At 32.9% G+C, this 16,134-nt stretch overlaps 2 protein-coding genes across 2 annotated transcripts; one reads left to right on the top strand and one right to left on the bottom strand.

The window, feature by feature from the left end:
- Positions 1-1,665: 1,665 nt before the first annotated feature.
- On the bottom strand, positions 1,666-4,221 carry LOC132304090 (O-fucosyltransferase 30). Its single transcript, XM_059801618.1, has 2 exons — positions 3,716-4,221; positions 1,666-3,302 (listed from the first exon to the last, which is right to left on the bottom strand). Exons 1-2 carry the CDS (start codon positions 4,147-4,149, stop codon positions 2,231-2,233), a joined length of 1,506 nt encoding a protein of 501 aa, XP_059657601.1. The 5' UTR covers positions 4,150-4,221; the 3' UTR covers positions 1,666-2,230.
- Positions 4,222-14,295: 10,074 nt separating this feature from the next.
- Positions 14,296-15,492, top strand: LOC132305443 (protein ALP1-like). The gene is made up of 4 exons (XM_059803085.1): positions 14,296-14,542; positions 14,702-15,028; positions 15,110-15,231; positions 15,295-15,492. The coding sequence occupies exons 1-4, from the start codon at positions 14,296-14,298 to the stop codon at positions 15,490-15,492; spliced, it is 894 nt and encodes a 297-aa protein (XP_059659068.1).
- The last annotated feature ends 642 nt before the right edge of the window (positions 15,493-16,134 follow it).

Raw genomic sequence — 16,134 nt, forward strand, 5'->3', positions numbered from 1 at the left:
TTTAAATTACTATTAAAGCATATTCATACTCCATACAAAAGGCACAAATGTTGTCAAAGGCACACCTGGACACACAATAGACGCAAGTATTGCGATTGTATGAGACTGGAGCTTAGGTATGCCTTGACAACACTCTGCACAACACAACTGAAAGAGCAATGGGTAGAAAACAAATAAACACATACGGGATGGATGGCAGACGTATGACTCCAGTAGATGAATTGAGTTTCACAATATTTGGATGAGACAACTAGATATTGAATAGGGGTAGTTCAGAAAACAAGCTATAAGCTACGCAGATTCCAGTGTGACTGAAGTCCTTCAAGTTTTTCAATTGACACCACAAATTAGTGAACCACACAACCATGCAACTAATTAGCAGGGCCCTTTTCAACAGCCAAACTGGTTCGAATTGAAAGGTAAAGTGACACATCAACCCCTTCCCCAACACAAGTAAAAAACTAAAAATAAAAAAACCACACACACACACACACTACTCCTCACAGCCCTAATCAGGGGTGACATAAGCAATTCAACATTCCTTCATCAACACAAACCTTTTTTTTTCTCTCTCTTTTTCCTACAGAAAAGAAAGGCATGTCAGAGAAGGGGAAAAGGAAGGAAGGTTGTGGCATAAAGAGAGCTCAGGAGTTGAAGAAGATTTGATTTGCTGTCGGATTTTTGACAGAGTTCTGCAAGGTAGAGGCAAGGATAGTTTCTCTTGTTAAAGCAGAATAAAAAACTTGTATTCTGGGTTCAAAATCTTTAAAGACAAGTCCACCAACATAGGTGCAATGAAAGATATCAGGTTCTCTATCATCCATGTTGTTCAGGCAATTTAGGTCCAGGTCTTGATATATTGCACTCGAGAGCAAAACGTTTCACACTTTCATGTCAACAAACTATAAAACATGTCAGGGATCTTGGCAGCTATTGCACGGTTTCAAGTGTCAGCACTCGGGAAGATCATGTGAGAATTCCCGTGGAAGTCATTGTTAAAAAACAGCAAGATTCCTCAGATAATTTGGTAATCTCCAAATATCATTACTCCAGCTTTGAGAATGATCTTCACAATATCAATCATACCCGAACTTTGAGAACAATCTCTATAAAGAAGTGAAGATGTCTCTAGTAGATGTTGGCCTCTCATGTTTAATATGTCTGACAAGTTTAAGAGGATAGGCTGGGTTTCTATACTTTACTAAAGAAGCAGTTGCTCAAACCTCAAGGAAACCAACTCTACAGAGTGCAGTGACTATTATCGACTCAGCTTAATCTTATTTAGAAGAGGTTCCCCGAGTCTGTACTTAAAATATGGAGGGATAAAAAAATAATAATAATTCAGAAAAAAAATAATAAACATATCAACAATCTTTATTTTAAAATGGAAATAGTATATGAGCAATGGGCAACTTAAGAAGCACGCCGATGCCATTTCAAAACCACAGCAACAATAAATCTAAAAAGACTCTTCCTATTGCAAATCAGTCTCCAAAAACTTTTTTCAACTTTCATCAAGCTGGGATGTCAATCGAATGGATCCGAAAAATTTCAGTAATAAGGGAAGGATTTGATGCTCTAGTTGCTCCATGGCCTATGCCCAAGACATTGATCACAGAAAGAAAACTCAATATGCTATATTACAAACATCTTATGCAAATCATATTAGGAAAATCCAAATATATTAAGTAATTTCACACAGTATACTTAAACTAGATATACTTCAATCAATCCCGTTAGAGTGATATAAATACTCTCACTAGCTCCAACTTAATTGGGATAGTTCAAATAGTGAAGCACACATTTGAAACCACTAACAAAAACATTACCTTTCAAATCTGATTGCGCAGAATTCTTTGTTTTGCGTATGAATCTTGTCAAAAGGTAGGGAACGTCCATCCTATAAGAACTGCAGCTCCCTCATACTATCATTTCCAATGACTTGGTCAATTGGTACCATCCCTTGAACCAAAAAAAATTTCTGCCGACTCCTGCTGGCTGAGTTGTTAAGAATCATGATTTAGAACTAATTGACAGAAGAATGCTCTCGCTTTATGTTTCACTTCCACCACAAAAATATAGAAGGCTCAAACTTTTCAAGCTTGCATCATCCAATGTGTGTGACCAGATTTTTAGTTGTACTTGCAACTGGTGATATTTATCTCTGAAATGAGAAGACGAAGTCCATCTTAAATGAATCTGAATCCATCATACAGAAAGCCAACAATAGCTACAATTTAGTGTGACTTTGACTAGAACATATGTCATATTTTCTCATCAGTTCTATACTCTCAGCAATAGTTGATCCAGCAGTCCCGACAAAACCAAGTGAAGCGCAGCTGCAAACAGCTTCTTCTATGTATAGAAGTATACCAGGAAACATTTGACTACGGCAATGCTTCTCCATCTTGTCAACACTTCTCGGACCAAGCCCAAACTTCATGCCATGCCCAGCAGCAGCAAGATTCTTTGCAGTTCTTATTACTAACTCTTCTTCATCTCTCAGAAAATACAGCTTAAACCCATCAGAATCTCTTTCTAAATCCCCCAAGTAACTCTTAGTCCAATTACCCTTAGGAAGATCAGTCATCAAGAATATAGGAATTGGCTGAGAATGTTTTTGCTTTAATGATTCTATCTTTTGTTTTAACCCCAGAAAAGTAGCCTCCCAGTGGTTCTTAAACTGTCCATCTAACAATCTAAGTTGTGCACACAGAAAAGGAGCTTTAATTGTCTGTAAAGCAAACTCCTTCCCCGCGCTTATGATTTCAGGGACAAATGGCAGAAATTCAATTTTCTCAATCAAAGATTGTACTCTTCGATCTCTTGGAGTTTCATGGATATCAATATATAGCTCAGTACCTTTATATGGGGCAGTAAAAAGGCTTCCAAATGCCAAAACAGTGGCCAATTCAGATCTGGAACCCGGTCCAAGGGTCTTATATACATCTTGACGTCTCCTAAAGTATGAAATTTTCTTTTTCCTCTTAAGTTGCTCATCGGGTTGAAATAAGTCTGGTAACCCATCTTCACCACCTTTTTGGTATGTCCAAACTGTTGTTCTGCAATCTTCATCTAAAGCATACAAACAATTATTTACATTACCATTGTACCCAGATAGTAGAGACCCACATTGCTTTAGGGTGTCAAACAAAGAGTACTGAATTTTTGAGTCATTAAAGCAAGCGAAGTCCATGTTCACCCCGCACCACGTAGATACAAAGACTCTAAAATCAATTACCCGAACTGCATAATCAGACACTAGTGATGAAAGATCAATTATGTCAGCCATGGATATGTACCTGCAACCACAAGAAAGTAAATATTCATGGTCCTAAATCAAGCATTGATGTGCAAAAAAGAAAAATCTAATGACATCTTTATGATAAACAGAGACAACCCAAAAAAAACTTTAAAATGTAGAATTATTAGAAATTCAATAATTTCCCGAATAATTATGTCACACAAAAAGAAAAGGTGCTATAAACACGAAAACTAAAGAAGATCCAACTGAAATGAGAACCAATTATTGCAAAATTAAAAGTTCTATCCAAGTGCGTTCATGTTTTGGCATGAAAGTTAAAAGGTTCTAATCACACAAAGATCCAATCTTTAGTGCATATCCCAAAACAAAAAATCCAATCTTCAATGTTTTGTAGGTTCAACCCGGGAATATATATACATAACCATGTAAAAAAGCTCAAAAGTTACTTGCCTGTGATTCTGAAGGAGCTCAATGATGTGATTCCAGACAGAAAATCGAAGCTCTTTGGGGCTCGAAACCCTAAATTTGGGGCAACTGCCGAGAGCAACCGCATGGTGATCCAGAATCGGAGGGACGATTAGGGTTCGATTGAGTATCGCAGCCATCAAAATAGCGTTCTTGAACTCGGACAACTGGTTGCTGAACCCACTGTGGGGGGCGTACCAGAGAAACTTCTCTCCTAGGGTTTTCTGTGACCTGCATTGGGGCAATTGGGCTGGTTCCGAATTCTTTGAAATAGGAAGGAGGGAATTGGAAAAGTGCCTGTAGGAGATGAAGAGGAGGAGAGCGAAGAGGAGGGTGAGGAGAGAGATTGGGAGGAGTGAGAATCTGTGAGAGGGTCTCTTCTTCCACTTGTTGGTTCTATTGAAGTTGAAAGCTTCCATCTCTCCTTTCGCGTCGTACAATGGTTACATACATTGATATACATTTTGGGTCGGACCAGGCCGGGTTCACAATTGTTAAGAGCCTAATGTACTGCTTGGTTGCTGAGAAAATACAGGAAAAGAAAACTAAAGAAAATAAACTATTTGTTTTGACTCTGTGTGACATGTTGAGCGAAGAAAATCTATCCTGGCAAATAGAGAAGACCGTTGAATTAGTTGCCCGTGTAATAAAAAAAAAATATCTTTTATTAATAAACCAGTAAAAAAAATTACATGTGTAAAAAGCATGACAGGTTTTTGGTTACACTAAGTGCTTTTTATAATCAATTTTTTTAAAAAAATTATTTGATGATAAATTTTTTAAAATATTTTTATAGCTAATTTTACTATAACATCACACAAAAAGTGTAAAGAGTTTTCACTTATAAGTCACACTATTCATTTTTTAGGGATTTGAAAGAATTAATTAAAAAAGAATCATTTATAATAAAGAAACAAATAATCATTTTTTCTCTCTTTTCTCTCTTAGTTAACACCCTCAATCAATCCGTCTCTTTCTCCAAGTTGTATATATCCTCATACCATAAGAGTGCTATATTGAAGATTGGATTTTTTGTCTAACTGCACCCAAAAACTTAGTGTATTGAAGATTGGTTTTTTTTTTTTTTTTTGTTTTTCCTAGTCGAAGATTTGATCTTTGATCCACCTATTTTACTACAAGAAAATAATTGACTATCAAAACTCTAAGAGCTTGAATCAATCATGTTCAAACTTGAATCGAAAAATATTCTTTTCAATCATTGCCACCCTTCCTTGAAGAGCACCCCAAATCTTACTCATTATTTATATATGCAAGCCATTAGTGTTGACAGCATTCTTAGACAGTAATTTTCCAAGAAGACAATTAAAACACTATTCCACCCCCTCATTCATATCCATTTAATTTCTTTTTCATCAAGAGATAATGGAAACGACTCGATCTATTTAAGGATCTTTTGATTCATAACTTAGAGAAAATCAGACCTTCAAGAAAACAAAACCTCACATATCTTCGGTAACCAGATTGATGACATAAAGAAAGAAACCAATGATAGAATGCAGGTGGAGAGACTATTAACGGAAAGACAAAAGGTTTAACTATGAGAAAGGAAGATATATATTCTTTGATGAGGATTAGTTTGGTACGATGGAATGAAATAAAAGAAAGTGGAATGGAATGGGTTTTTTTTTTTTTTTTTCCATTCTCGTGTTTGGTACCAATTTTAAAGTTGAAATCATCATTCCTCACTATTCTTGGAGAATGGTCATTCCATCAAAATCATTCTACTTTCAAACAAAATGAATGACCATTCCATTCTCATTCCATTTCCACTTCTATTCTCATTCCATTATAGTTCATTCCACCACACCAAACTGGCCCTGAGGGTTGAGGGTGTTATTAACTAAGAGAGAGAAAGAGAGAACGTGGACAGAAGAGAGAGAAAAAAATGATTATTTGTTTTCTTATTACAAATATTCTTTCTTAATTAATTCTCTCACCCAAATCCCTAAAAAAGGAATTGTGTGGCTTATAAGACCAAAAGTTTAACTATGAGAAAGAAAGAGACATATTCTTTGAGGGTTAACCAAGAGAGAGAAAGAGACAGATTGGTTGAGGGTGTTATTAACTAAGAGAGAGAAAGAGAGAACGTGGAGAGAAGAGGGAGAAAAAAATAATTATTTGTTTCCTTATTACAAATGATTTTTTATTAATTAATTCTCTTTCTCAAATCCTTAAAAAAGAAATCATGTAGCTTATAAGCGAGAACTCTTTAGGCTTTTTGCGAGCGCTCTTGCAATAGCATTACTCTTATATAAAATATCCGACCTTTACTCATAACGCAATTTTAAAAGTTCCAAATTCTACCTTCATTCAAACGCTCTAATGAATCTTCTTATTCAAACGCTCTAATGAATCTTCTTATCCATATTACAATAATTTCATTGTAAAAAAAAAAAAAATGAGTTCAAAATATTTCAAACTATAATTTACACATCAATTAAATATGTCAGTTTATTTTGACCAAAGCAACACAAATGTACCCAAATGTAGATGTTTGATTAATTTATGCATATAATTTGTTATAAGTGAATTTTGTAAATTATATTAAAATCCGTTTTATAGGTATGAGATACGTTTTGTTATTTATACGAGAAGTATAGAGCTTAAAACAACTCTGATTAAGTTTTCAATAAAAAGACAATCGAACCTTGAAAATTTAGGGCCTGTTTGGTTGGTGTTTTACTTTGGTGTTTTTGTTGCAGGGTTTCATTTCAGGCCCAAAAATATGTTTGGTAGCACTTGTTTTGTTTTAAACAGTAAAAAACAATGTTTTAAACAGTACCAAATTTTGGCCCAAAAGTGAAACACCAAATTGGTGTTTTTTGTTGTTTCAACACTGTAGCCCAATAAAAAGCACTGTAGCGGATGAAACAGTCGGCCCAATTTGTTTCAGCTATATAAACATTTTAGATTATTTTTGCACAAATTTTCTCTCTCCTCACCCGATACGCTCTCTACGATTCAAAGGCGATTTCCAATCGCCTCCATCTCTATTCTCGTTCTCTACTCTGAACTTGCCCAAATCTACAAGAATCAGAAGTTCAGAACCCATTTATTTCAGTTTATCTATCTGTCTGCAAGAATCAAAACCTATTATCACCAGAGTTTGTAGAGGTATGGTTCTCTTTCTTGATCATCAACCCATTTTTGTATATTTTGTAGTGTTTATCTTATCAAAACCCTAGGATTCCACCGCCCTCCCCGCCACTCTCTCCTCATTTCTCTCCCTCTCTAAGCCGTTGTTCATGTAGAGTTATCGTTCTCTTCCTTGATTATCAACCCATTTCTGTACAGCTGTGCAGGCTTGATCATATCGAAGTCTTTTATTATTTTTAGGGTATTTTCTGTTTCTTTTCTCTTTCTTTGTCTTCTTGAACTAGTTTTCCAGATTTGTTGTTTTTATTTCTACTAATTACTTGATGCTTTCTTTGCTTTTTGTTTGGTACTATTTCAATTAATATAATAAATTGAAGCATGTACTCAGTAACTTAATGCAAATGATGGAGAATTTTATGATGGAAATTCTTCTAATGCTTTAGAAATTTACGATGTGTTACCCGCTGAAGAGCTGCTGAACAAGTTTCTGAAGAAAATAAACAGAGTGAAAAGTTAGGCTGGTTTGAAGAAAAATAATAATGATTTAAAAGTAAGAACTTGCAAGTAATCTTACACTTTCTGTAATTGACATGTTGGAGATGGTCCTGATTGATCAATTGTAAAGTTGTTGTATGAAAGATCACTGCATATATTATGATCCTCTTTAATGAGAATAACAATAAGAATTATGTTTCACGTATTTTAGGTGATTAACTGAAAGAAATTTAAAATAAATAATAATGGTGTTGTACTTTTGGCTAATGCAACTCAAATTGATATTTTCATCACTCAGATTATATAATAATTAATACGGAGGTCATTTGTTTTAATATGTTATATATCTAGATATGAAAATTTGACATTGGTGATGTCTTGTAAAGTTGTTCACTTGCATTCTTGCATCCAAAATCCGATTGCATTGTTGAGTTTGAATCCATAAGGATGAACTCATAAGGACATATGAGACACATAATGAATACTGGGTTTTCCCCTTTTTAGATGGAAAAGCTGAACCCAAAATTTTAGGACGTTTTGTAAGCAAAAATGAGCAAAATTGCTGCGATAGAGCTTATATGAATTGAGAATCAAGATCAAGGGCAAAAGAATAACCTGGAACAGGATATTCGTAAGAATCGAGCCAGGTTAGATGGACGTGGTTCAAAGAGCTAGTGCTCGTTTAAGACTGACTGAAAGATCAGGATGAAGCTCTGAAAATACGATTATAATGTGAATCATTGCATTCAAATTATTTAAATTGCTAATTCAAGAACTTTAAGTCAATAGAAAACTGTTTTAGGGAAAAAAATTCGCTTGAGTAGTGAATTAGAGTGCAGATGTATATAATATGGATTGATCCACTTTGTTTGCTTGTACACTTGTATTGTAGCTTAGATAGGTAGCTAAGTGTACTTCAATATTTTATGATGTAATTATTTTCAAAGAGGTGCAATGTCTTTATTTATTTATTTATTTATTTTATATTGTTTTGTTTTTATAATTTTAGGGCATCACAAAGCATGTTAGACAAGGAATCAGAATTGTTTGCATTAATAATTACGGTTATCTCGGCCTTGATCAGAGTTATATGTGGCATAGCACCTTGGACCCTTATTAAATGCAGTACACGTGCTTACAAATTACTTTTGTTATGCATATATTATTTCCTAAAATATATTTTGGCTACTCTTTCAGGCAGATTTGTATCTAGCACCTCAAATTCATGCAGCAATCAAAAGGTTCAACATCTCGCTCAATAATTTACATGCAATTTATAACTCTGTTTCAAGTGATTGCATATAAGTTGCATGTCTGAACTTTAGCATTTCCATGTACTAAATACACGGTTTTACCAAATGAAAGTTGGTTATGCTGTTTATATAAATTATAGTCTTACAGAATAGAATTTTTTTTTCTTTCTCCTTTGATTGAAAGTCGTCTTATATTAGTCATTCATCTCATTTTTATTTCATCTCATCAAAACACTCTCGTTACTTCAAAAGGTATTAAATCAAAACTCTCATTTTGATTAAAAGTTTAACACTTTTTATGTAAAAAAAACTCTTGTAGGTCATTTTGAATTCAAAACACTAAATTTCACTCGAAGTTTGTAAGTTTTTACATCAAAACACTATATTTCCTTTAAAGGTACCTTGAAGAAGGTCATTTTTAACCAAAAACACTCGTTTTCACTCAAAGATTCTAACTTTTTATATGAACACACTCTCGTCCTACAAAGGTACCTTGAATATGGTTATTTTTAACTCAAATATCTCATTTTCACTCCTAGTTTATTACATTTACATCAAAACACTCTTGTTTCTATAAAGGTACCTTGAATAAAGTCATTTTTAACTCAAAACTCTCATTTTCACGGTAAGTTTCTAACTTGTCACATTAAAACACTTTAGACACTTCAAAAGGTACTTTGAACAAGGTCTCTTTTTTTTTTTTTTTTTTTTTAATAAGTTGAATAAGGTCATTTTTATCTCAAAACTCACTTTCATCCAAAGTTTCTAACTTTTTACTTTTAACACTCTTGTTCTTTCAAACGTACCTTGAATAAGGTAATTTTTAACCTTAAATTCTCACTTTCACTTAAAATTTCTAACGTTTTACATCAAAACACTATGGTTTCCTCAAATCTACCTTTAATAAGGTCATTTTAAACTTAAAACTTTCATTCTCACTCAAAGTGTGTCTCTTTTTTACATGAAACCAATCATTCCTTCAAAAGGTACCTTGAATAAGGTAATTTTTAACTCAAAAGTCTCGATTTTAGTCAAAGTTCCTCTCGTTCCTTCCAAAGGTACCTTGCATTTGGTCATTTTTAACTTAAAGCTATCATTTTCAGTCAAAGTTTTTAACCTTTTACATTAGACACTCTCATTCCTTCAAAGTATCTTTAACAAGGTCATTTTCAACTATAAAATCTCATTTTGACTCAAAGTTTGAAACTTTTTACATTGAAATTCTTTCGTTCCTTCAAAGGTACCTTGAATAAGGTCATTTTCTACTAAAGCCTCTTATCTTCTCTCCAAGTTTCTAACTTTTTACATCAAAACACTCTATTTTCTTCAAGAGGTACCATGTATAAGGTTATTTTTAACTCAAACCTCTCATTTTCAATCGAATTTTTGAACTTTTTACATTAAACACACTCATTCCTTTAATTGTGTCTTTAAAAAAGGTCATTTTTAACTCTAAAATCTCATTTTCACCCAAAATATCTAACTTTTTACATCAAAACACTCTTGCATACTCAAAGATACCTTGAGTAAGGCCCTTTTTATTTCTAAACATTCATTTTCACTCAAGGTTTCTCTTTTTTCACATCAAAACACTTTTTTACTTCAAAAGGGACCTTGCATAAGGTCATTTTTAATTCAAATCTCTCATTTTCACTAAAAGTTCTGAAAATTTTACATTAGACACTCTCATTCCTTCAAATGCGTCTTTAACAAAGTCATTGTTAACTCGAAACTCTCATTTTCTTTCCAAGAGTTTAACTGTTTACTTTCAAAACACCTCGTTCCTTCCAAGCTACCTTGAATAAGGTCATTTTTAACTCAAAACTCTTAATTTTACTCCAAGTTTCTAACTTTATACATCAAAACTCTCTCGTTACTTCATAAAAGAAACGGAAGAAAAAAGGGACACCGAGTGAATTCTAAGAAGTGTGTGTGAGAAGAAGAATGCAATGTGCGAACACTTCCTGGGTATCAACCATTCATCTGCCACTCATCAAAACATCAAATTCACAGACCAAATTGCCATTTTCCCAAACAAGAACTCAACTTCCTAGGAGCCCTAATGCTTATGATGATGATGATGATGGTGAGAGTTCAGTGGTGACCATTCCTCTGCCTTCTCATTTGAAATCCATCACAAGCACATCAAACCCATTTGTGAAACACTGCCTCAAGCTTCGACACAGCTCTTCGTATCGCCACTCTCATGCTTCAGCTCTTGTTGTTGGCACTACCCCTATAAGGTCTCGATGTTCTCTAATCCTCCTTCATTTGATTTTTTTTTTTTGGGTTCTTTACAATTATTATTTTATAACCCACTAATTCAAATTAAAATGGGTCTCTGCTATTTATTGCCCTTTGTATTCATATATTTTAATGAATCTTTCCTTAGCTATGCTTATTAATTAGACTGGATGTGAATTATTTTTTTAGTTCTATATATGTTACATACTCTTTCAGCGAGAAAAAAATTGAAGTTTGGTATGTTAAATTTGGCAAATTATTTTTTTAGTTCTATATATGTTAATGAATCTTTCCTTAGCTATGCTTATGGGGAATTGTGAAGCTATAACTAGATTATATTTGGAAACTTCCACATAGGTTTATTCATTTGTAAATGTTTTGAGTTTTTCTGCGTTGAATTAGTGTTGAAGCTATTTTTGGTCAAAGTCGAGTACTAGTAGCATGTGTTCTGAAAAAAAAGGAGCTGTTATCCATATGGATAAATTGTATTTCATTTGTTTATTTAAATATATACATTGATTATGCCCTCTAATGGTCAGAAATCTTATACACATGGGGTTTGTGAAAATATTATATACCATTAGTTTCAAATTTCTTTTCCGCATTTCCTTTCATGAATTATTTCTTAATTGATTTACTTGTGACTGTAATTGACCATTATGAATCCCTTAAGCAGTGGGAAAAGAAAACAAATGCTATATCTGTGCACTCTTGTTCCTTGCATATGGTCATTTTTAACTCAAAACTCTAATTTTCACTCAAAATTTATTACTTTTTATATCAATACACTCTTGCTTCCTCAAAGATACCTTGAATAAGGTAATTTTTAATTCAAGACATACATTTTCACTCTATGTTTCTCTCTTTTTTATATCAAAACACTCTCATTCCTTCAAAAGGTACCTTGGATAAGGCCATTTTTAATTCAAAACACTCATTTTCATTCCAAGCTTCTAACTTTTTACTCCAAGTTTTTAACTTTTTACTTCAAAACACTCTCGTTACTTCAAAGCTCACTTGAATATGGCCATTTTTAACTCAAAACTATCAATTTTACTCCAAGTTTTTAACTTTTTACTTCAAAACACTCTCGTTACTTCCAAGTTTTTTAATAAGTTCATTTTTAATTCTAAACTCTCAATTTCATTTCGTGTTTTAAACTTTTTACATAAAAAAACTCTCGTTCTTTGATAAGTTGCCTTCAATAAGGTTATTTTTAGTTCAAAACTTTCATTTTCATTCAAAGTTTCAAATTTTGGACATCAAAATCTCAAAATTCTCATCTTCACTCCAAATTTTTAACTTTTTACGTCCAAACACTCTCGTTCAAAAGGTACGTTATATATGGCCATTTTTAATTCAAAACTTTAATTTTCACTCAATTTTTAACCTCTTACATTAAACACTCTCTTTACTTTTTTCTTTTTAAAAGCATTATTATTATTATTATTTTTTCTTTTGTTTTTATTTTACTCTTTGTAAGTTTACTTTGGATTGTAATTTTTTTCTCCAGTTTTATTTTTATATTTTTGGTTCATTCTTAATTTATTAGTTTAAGTCAGGGTTTCAATTATTAGTGAAATTTTGTGAGTAAGAGTGTTTCCCTTCTCCTATCACATATGTGTATATATATACAATTGCTAATATTATAACATTTATCACCAATTTCTCCTTTCTCTTCTTGTTTTTTATTTTTTATATTTTGATTTAGTATTCTTTATTAAATGTGTGAACTTCTCATAGGGCTTTCCAGCACTTATGCCATATTAACTATATGTACGTTTCCTAGGAACTAAGTAAAACTTAAAATCATAAGCTCTTTCTAGCAAATGTATAAAAGGGGAATAAACATATTGTAATAGTATAAACATTCATGAATCAGTAGTTGTGATAGAGTAACTTTAATACCATCAATAGTTTTTCCTAATTTAAAATTATTATTTTTTTGTTATTAATTATAGTGTTGTTATTAATATGTTAGATGGATATGAATGTTGAGAATGTGGAACAATGCGGTGATTCTCTCACAATTGAAGAAGTGGCTGAAGTTACGAACGATGGAAAATTGTTATGGGATGAGTCACTCATTGAAAAATTCGTGAATATTATGGTGGAAGAAGTTAAAGCTAATAATCGTAGTGGCACAACATTTAGTAAAAGTGGTTGGAGTAATTTAGTCAAACAAATGAATGTTCAAACGGGGAGAAAATTTGGTTTAACCCAACTTCGGAATAAGTTTAATGGTTTGAGGAAAATTTATACTGAGTTTAAGAAATTATTATCGGAGACTGGCGTGGGATATAACAATGAGACGGGCATGGTTATAGTTGAGGAAGAGAGATGGGACAGGTTGTGCAAGGTTAGTAATTTAATTATTAGTTCTAAATAAATAATAAAATCTTGTATATTATTGGTTATGTGGTTAATATTATAACAAAATTTGTAGGTTGTTACGAATGCAAATAAGTATAAAAAGTATGGATATAAGCATTTTGACAAGATGTCGACTATATTTGGGGACACATATGCAAAAAGGATGCATGCCCACCCATCCACTACAGCACCACCCATAATCATTTTGCCCACTCCCAATGATGACGATGATGAGGAAGAGGGTTGTGAGGTCAGTCCCCCACCTTTACGTAAAGGTAAGAAAGCCAAAAGAGATGCTTTATCTCCTGGTATAGCTGCACTCTTGTCAAACATGAATGAGAATTCTGAAAGGAGAGCTGAGAGAATGGAAGCTGCAATAAAGAAAGCAGCTAAAGCATCTTCTACTTCTACTCGTGTATCTTCATGTGAGAAAGGAGATGATGAAGCTCTCTCTCCCTCAAAAAATGATAGAGATTATGAAATGTTTGATGCCTCCATGCTCCTTTTACAAAAAATACCTGGAATTGAGATGGCCCAATTCGCTAAGGTATCGAAGTTATTACATGATTCTGAGAAGTGGCAGAAATTTTTTCTTTCGGCACCTGAGGATGTAAGAATTGGTTGGGTATTGAATGTTTGAGTTTTTCTTTATGGATGATTGTGTTTTATGTCATCGTTTAACTTATTACTATCTCACATTTGGATGACTGTAATAACTTAAATACTTTTATTATCTCACATTTGGATGACTGTAATAACTTAAATATTTTTATTATCTCACATCTGGATGACTGTAATAACTTAAATACTTTTATTATCTCACATTTGGATTACTGTAATAACTTAAATATTTTTATTATCTCACATCTGGATTGTTGTAATAACTTAAATACTTTTATTATCTCACATTTGGATGGCTATAATAACTTAAATAATTTTATTTCTTGGATGCCTGTTAGTACTCAAATACTTTAATACCATTATTTAAATGTTTGTTTTATTATTTAAATGTTTTGTTTATTATTTAATTGATTTGCTTATTAACTTAAATGTTTTGCTTGTATTAAATCTTTAAATAGGGTAATGGATATGTGGAACAATATAAGAAGAATAATTCAATTATATGACGATGAGGAGGACAATGAGAGTATCTTAATATTTGCTGCTCTTTTAGAAGAGCAGAACTTCTATCAAAAGAGGCGTTGTAAGGATTCCATTTTACAAGGGGAAACATATGTTATGGAGATTTTAAACGGCCATAGAGAAAGATGTTATGAAAATTTTAGGATGTACCCTGAAGTTTTCAGAACATTGTGTAGTACCCTGAAAGGTATAGGGCTGAAGGATTCTAAATTTTTAACTGTTTATGAATAAGTGGTAATCTTTTTGCTCACTTTATCTCATAATCAAAGGAATCGTGTTGTAGCAGAGAGATTTCAATACTCCACTGAAACCATTTCTAGACACTTCCATGCTGTGTTGCATGCAGTATGTCAGTTGGGCACCCATATCATTGCCCCTCCTAATTTTTCTGTGATTCCGAATAAGATTAGAGAGTCTTCTAGGTTTTACTCTTACTTCAGGCATTGTGTGGGAGCTATAGATGGAACCCACATTCCTGCAACTCTGCCAGCAAGTACACAACTTCCATTTCGTGGTAGAAAGGGTTATACTACACAAAATGTAATGGCTGTATGTGACTTTGACATGAGGTTCACATATGTGCTAGCTGGGTGGGAAGGCTCAGCTAATGATTCGAGAATCCTAAATGAGTGTACTGAAAATGCGGCAATGAACTTTCCAGCTCCACCAGCAGGTAATATTATTTTACAAATTCACTTAATATATGGTTAGTTTATCATACTGTATATATCTTTATGTATTCTAAACATGGCAGGTAAGTATTATTTGGTGGACTCAGGGTATGCCAATAAGCCTGGTTATTTAGCCCCATTTCGAGGTCATACTTACCACTTTCAGGAATACCGTAGGACTAGACAACCTCGTGGTCGGGAGGAAGTGTTCAATCATAGGCATTCATCTTTGAGAAATATAATTGAGCGATGATTTGGGTTATTGAAGATGAGATTCGCTATTTTGAGGGCAATGCCTCCTTATAAGTTTTCAACACAAGTATTGATTGTAATGGCTTGTTGCACATTACATAATTTCATCAAAAATCAGCATCAGCCTGATGACATATTTGATGGTAATGATCCTCCTCAAAGTGATGATGAAGATGATGAGATTGTTGAGCATGTGCCTTCGGCTCAGCTTTGAGAAATGGATCAGTTGCGTAATACTATTGCTGATCAAATTTAGAATTCTCTTCAGCACTCTTGATCCTTCTGAAAGTGATGGTATATTTTTTCTTTTATATGTAATATATTTGTTGCTATTGTGAGCTTGCAATATATATATGTAATATAAATCTTTTTTACAGATATATAATTCAACTTAAATGTTATTATTGCAGATATGAAGTGTGTTGATGCTCTCTTGAAGGCCACATGTGCTGTTATGAAGATGATGTGTCGTTGCCATTGTCATCCACTTTATGAACTTCTTATCAATTTTTAGTGACAACTATGTATTGTTAATGCTTTGTTCCAAACATTTTATGTACAACTTAAACTTGTTTAATTTGTTGGTTGAATATTTAAGGACTTGTAAATGTTATACACTCTATTTCAATTATACTTTCAATTGAGTTTGTTTTTATTTTAATGTTGTGTCGGACTATATAGGTATCAGGATAATAAAATTGAAGCAGGTTATTGCAAAAAACTTGTAAATAGGTTATTGCAAAAATTTTTTACAAATTTTGACTCTCATGTAGTATTGTAAAATGTGACTAGAGATTATTTATTTTTAATGTTGAGTTGGACTATACAGGTATAATCATAATAAAATTGAAGCAGG

Source organism: Cornus florida, unplaced genomic scaffold, assembly GCF_030987335.1.
Source record: "Cornus florida cultivar Cherokee Brave unplaced genomic scaffold, ASM3098733v1 CherokeeBrave_3.0.0_Hap2_Chr04, whole genome shotgun sequence".
Taxonomy (NCBI): domain Eukaryota; kingdom Viridiplantae; phylum Streptophyta; class Magnoliopsida; order Cornales; family Cornaceae; genus Cornus; species Cornus florida.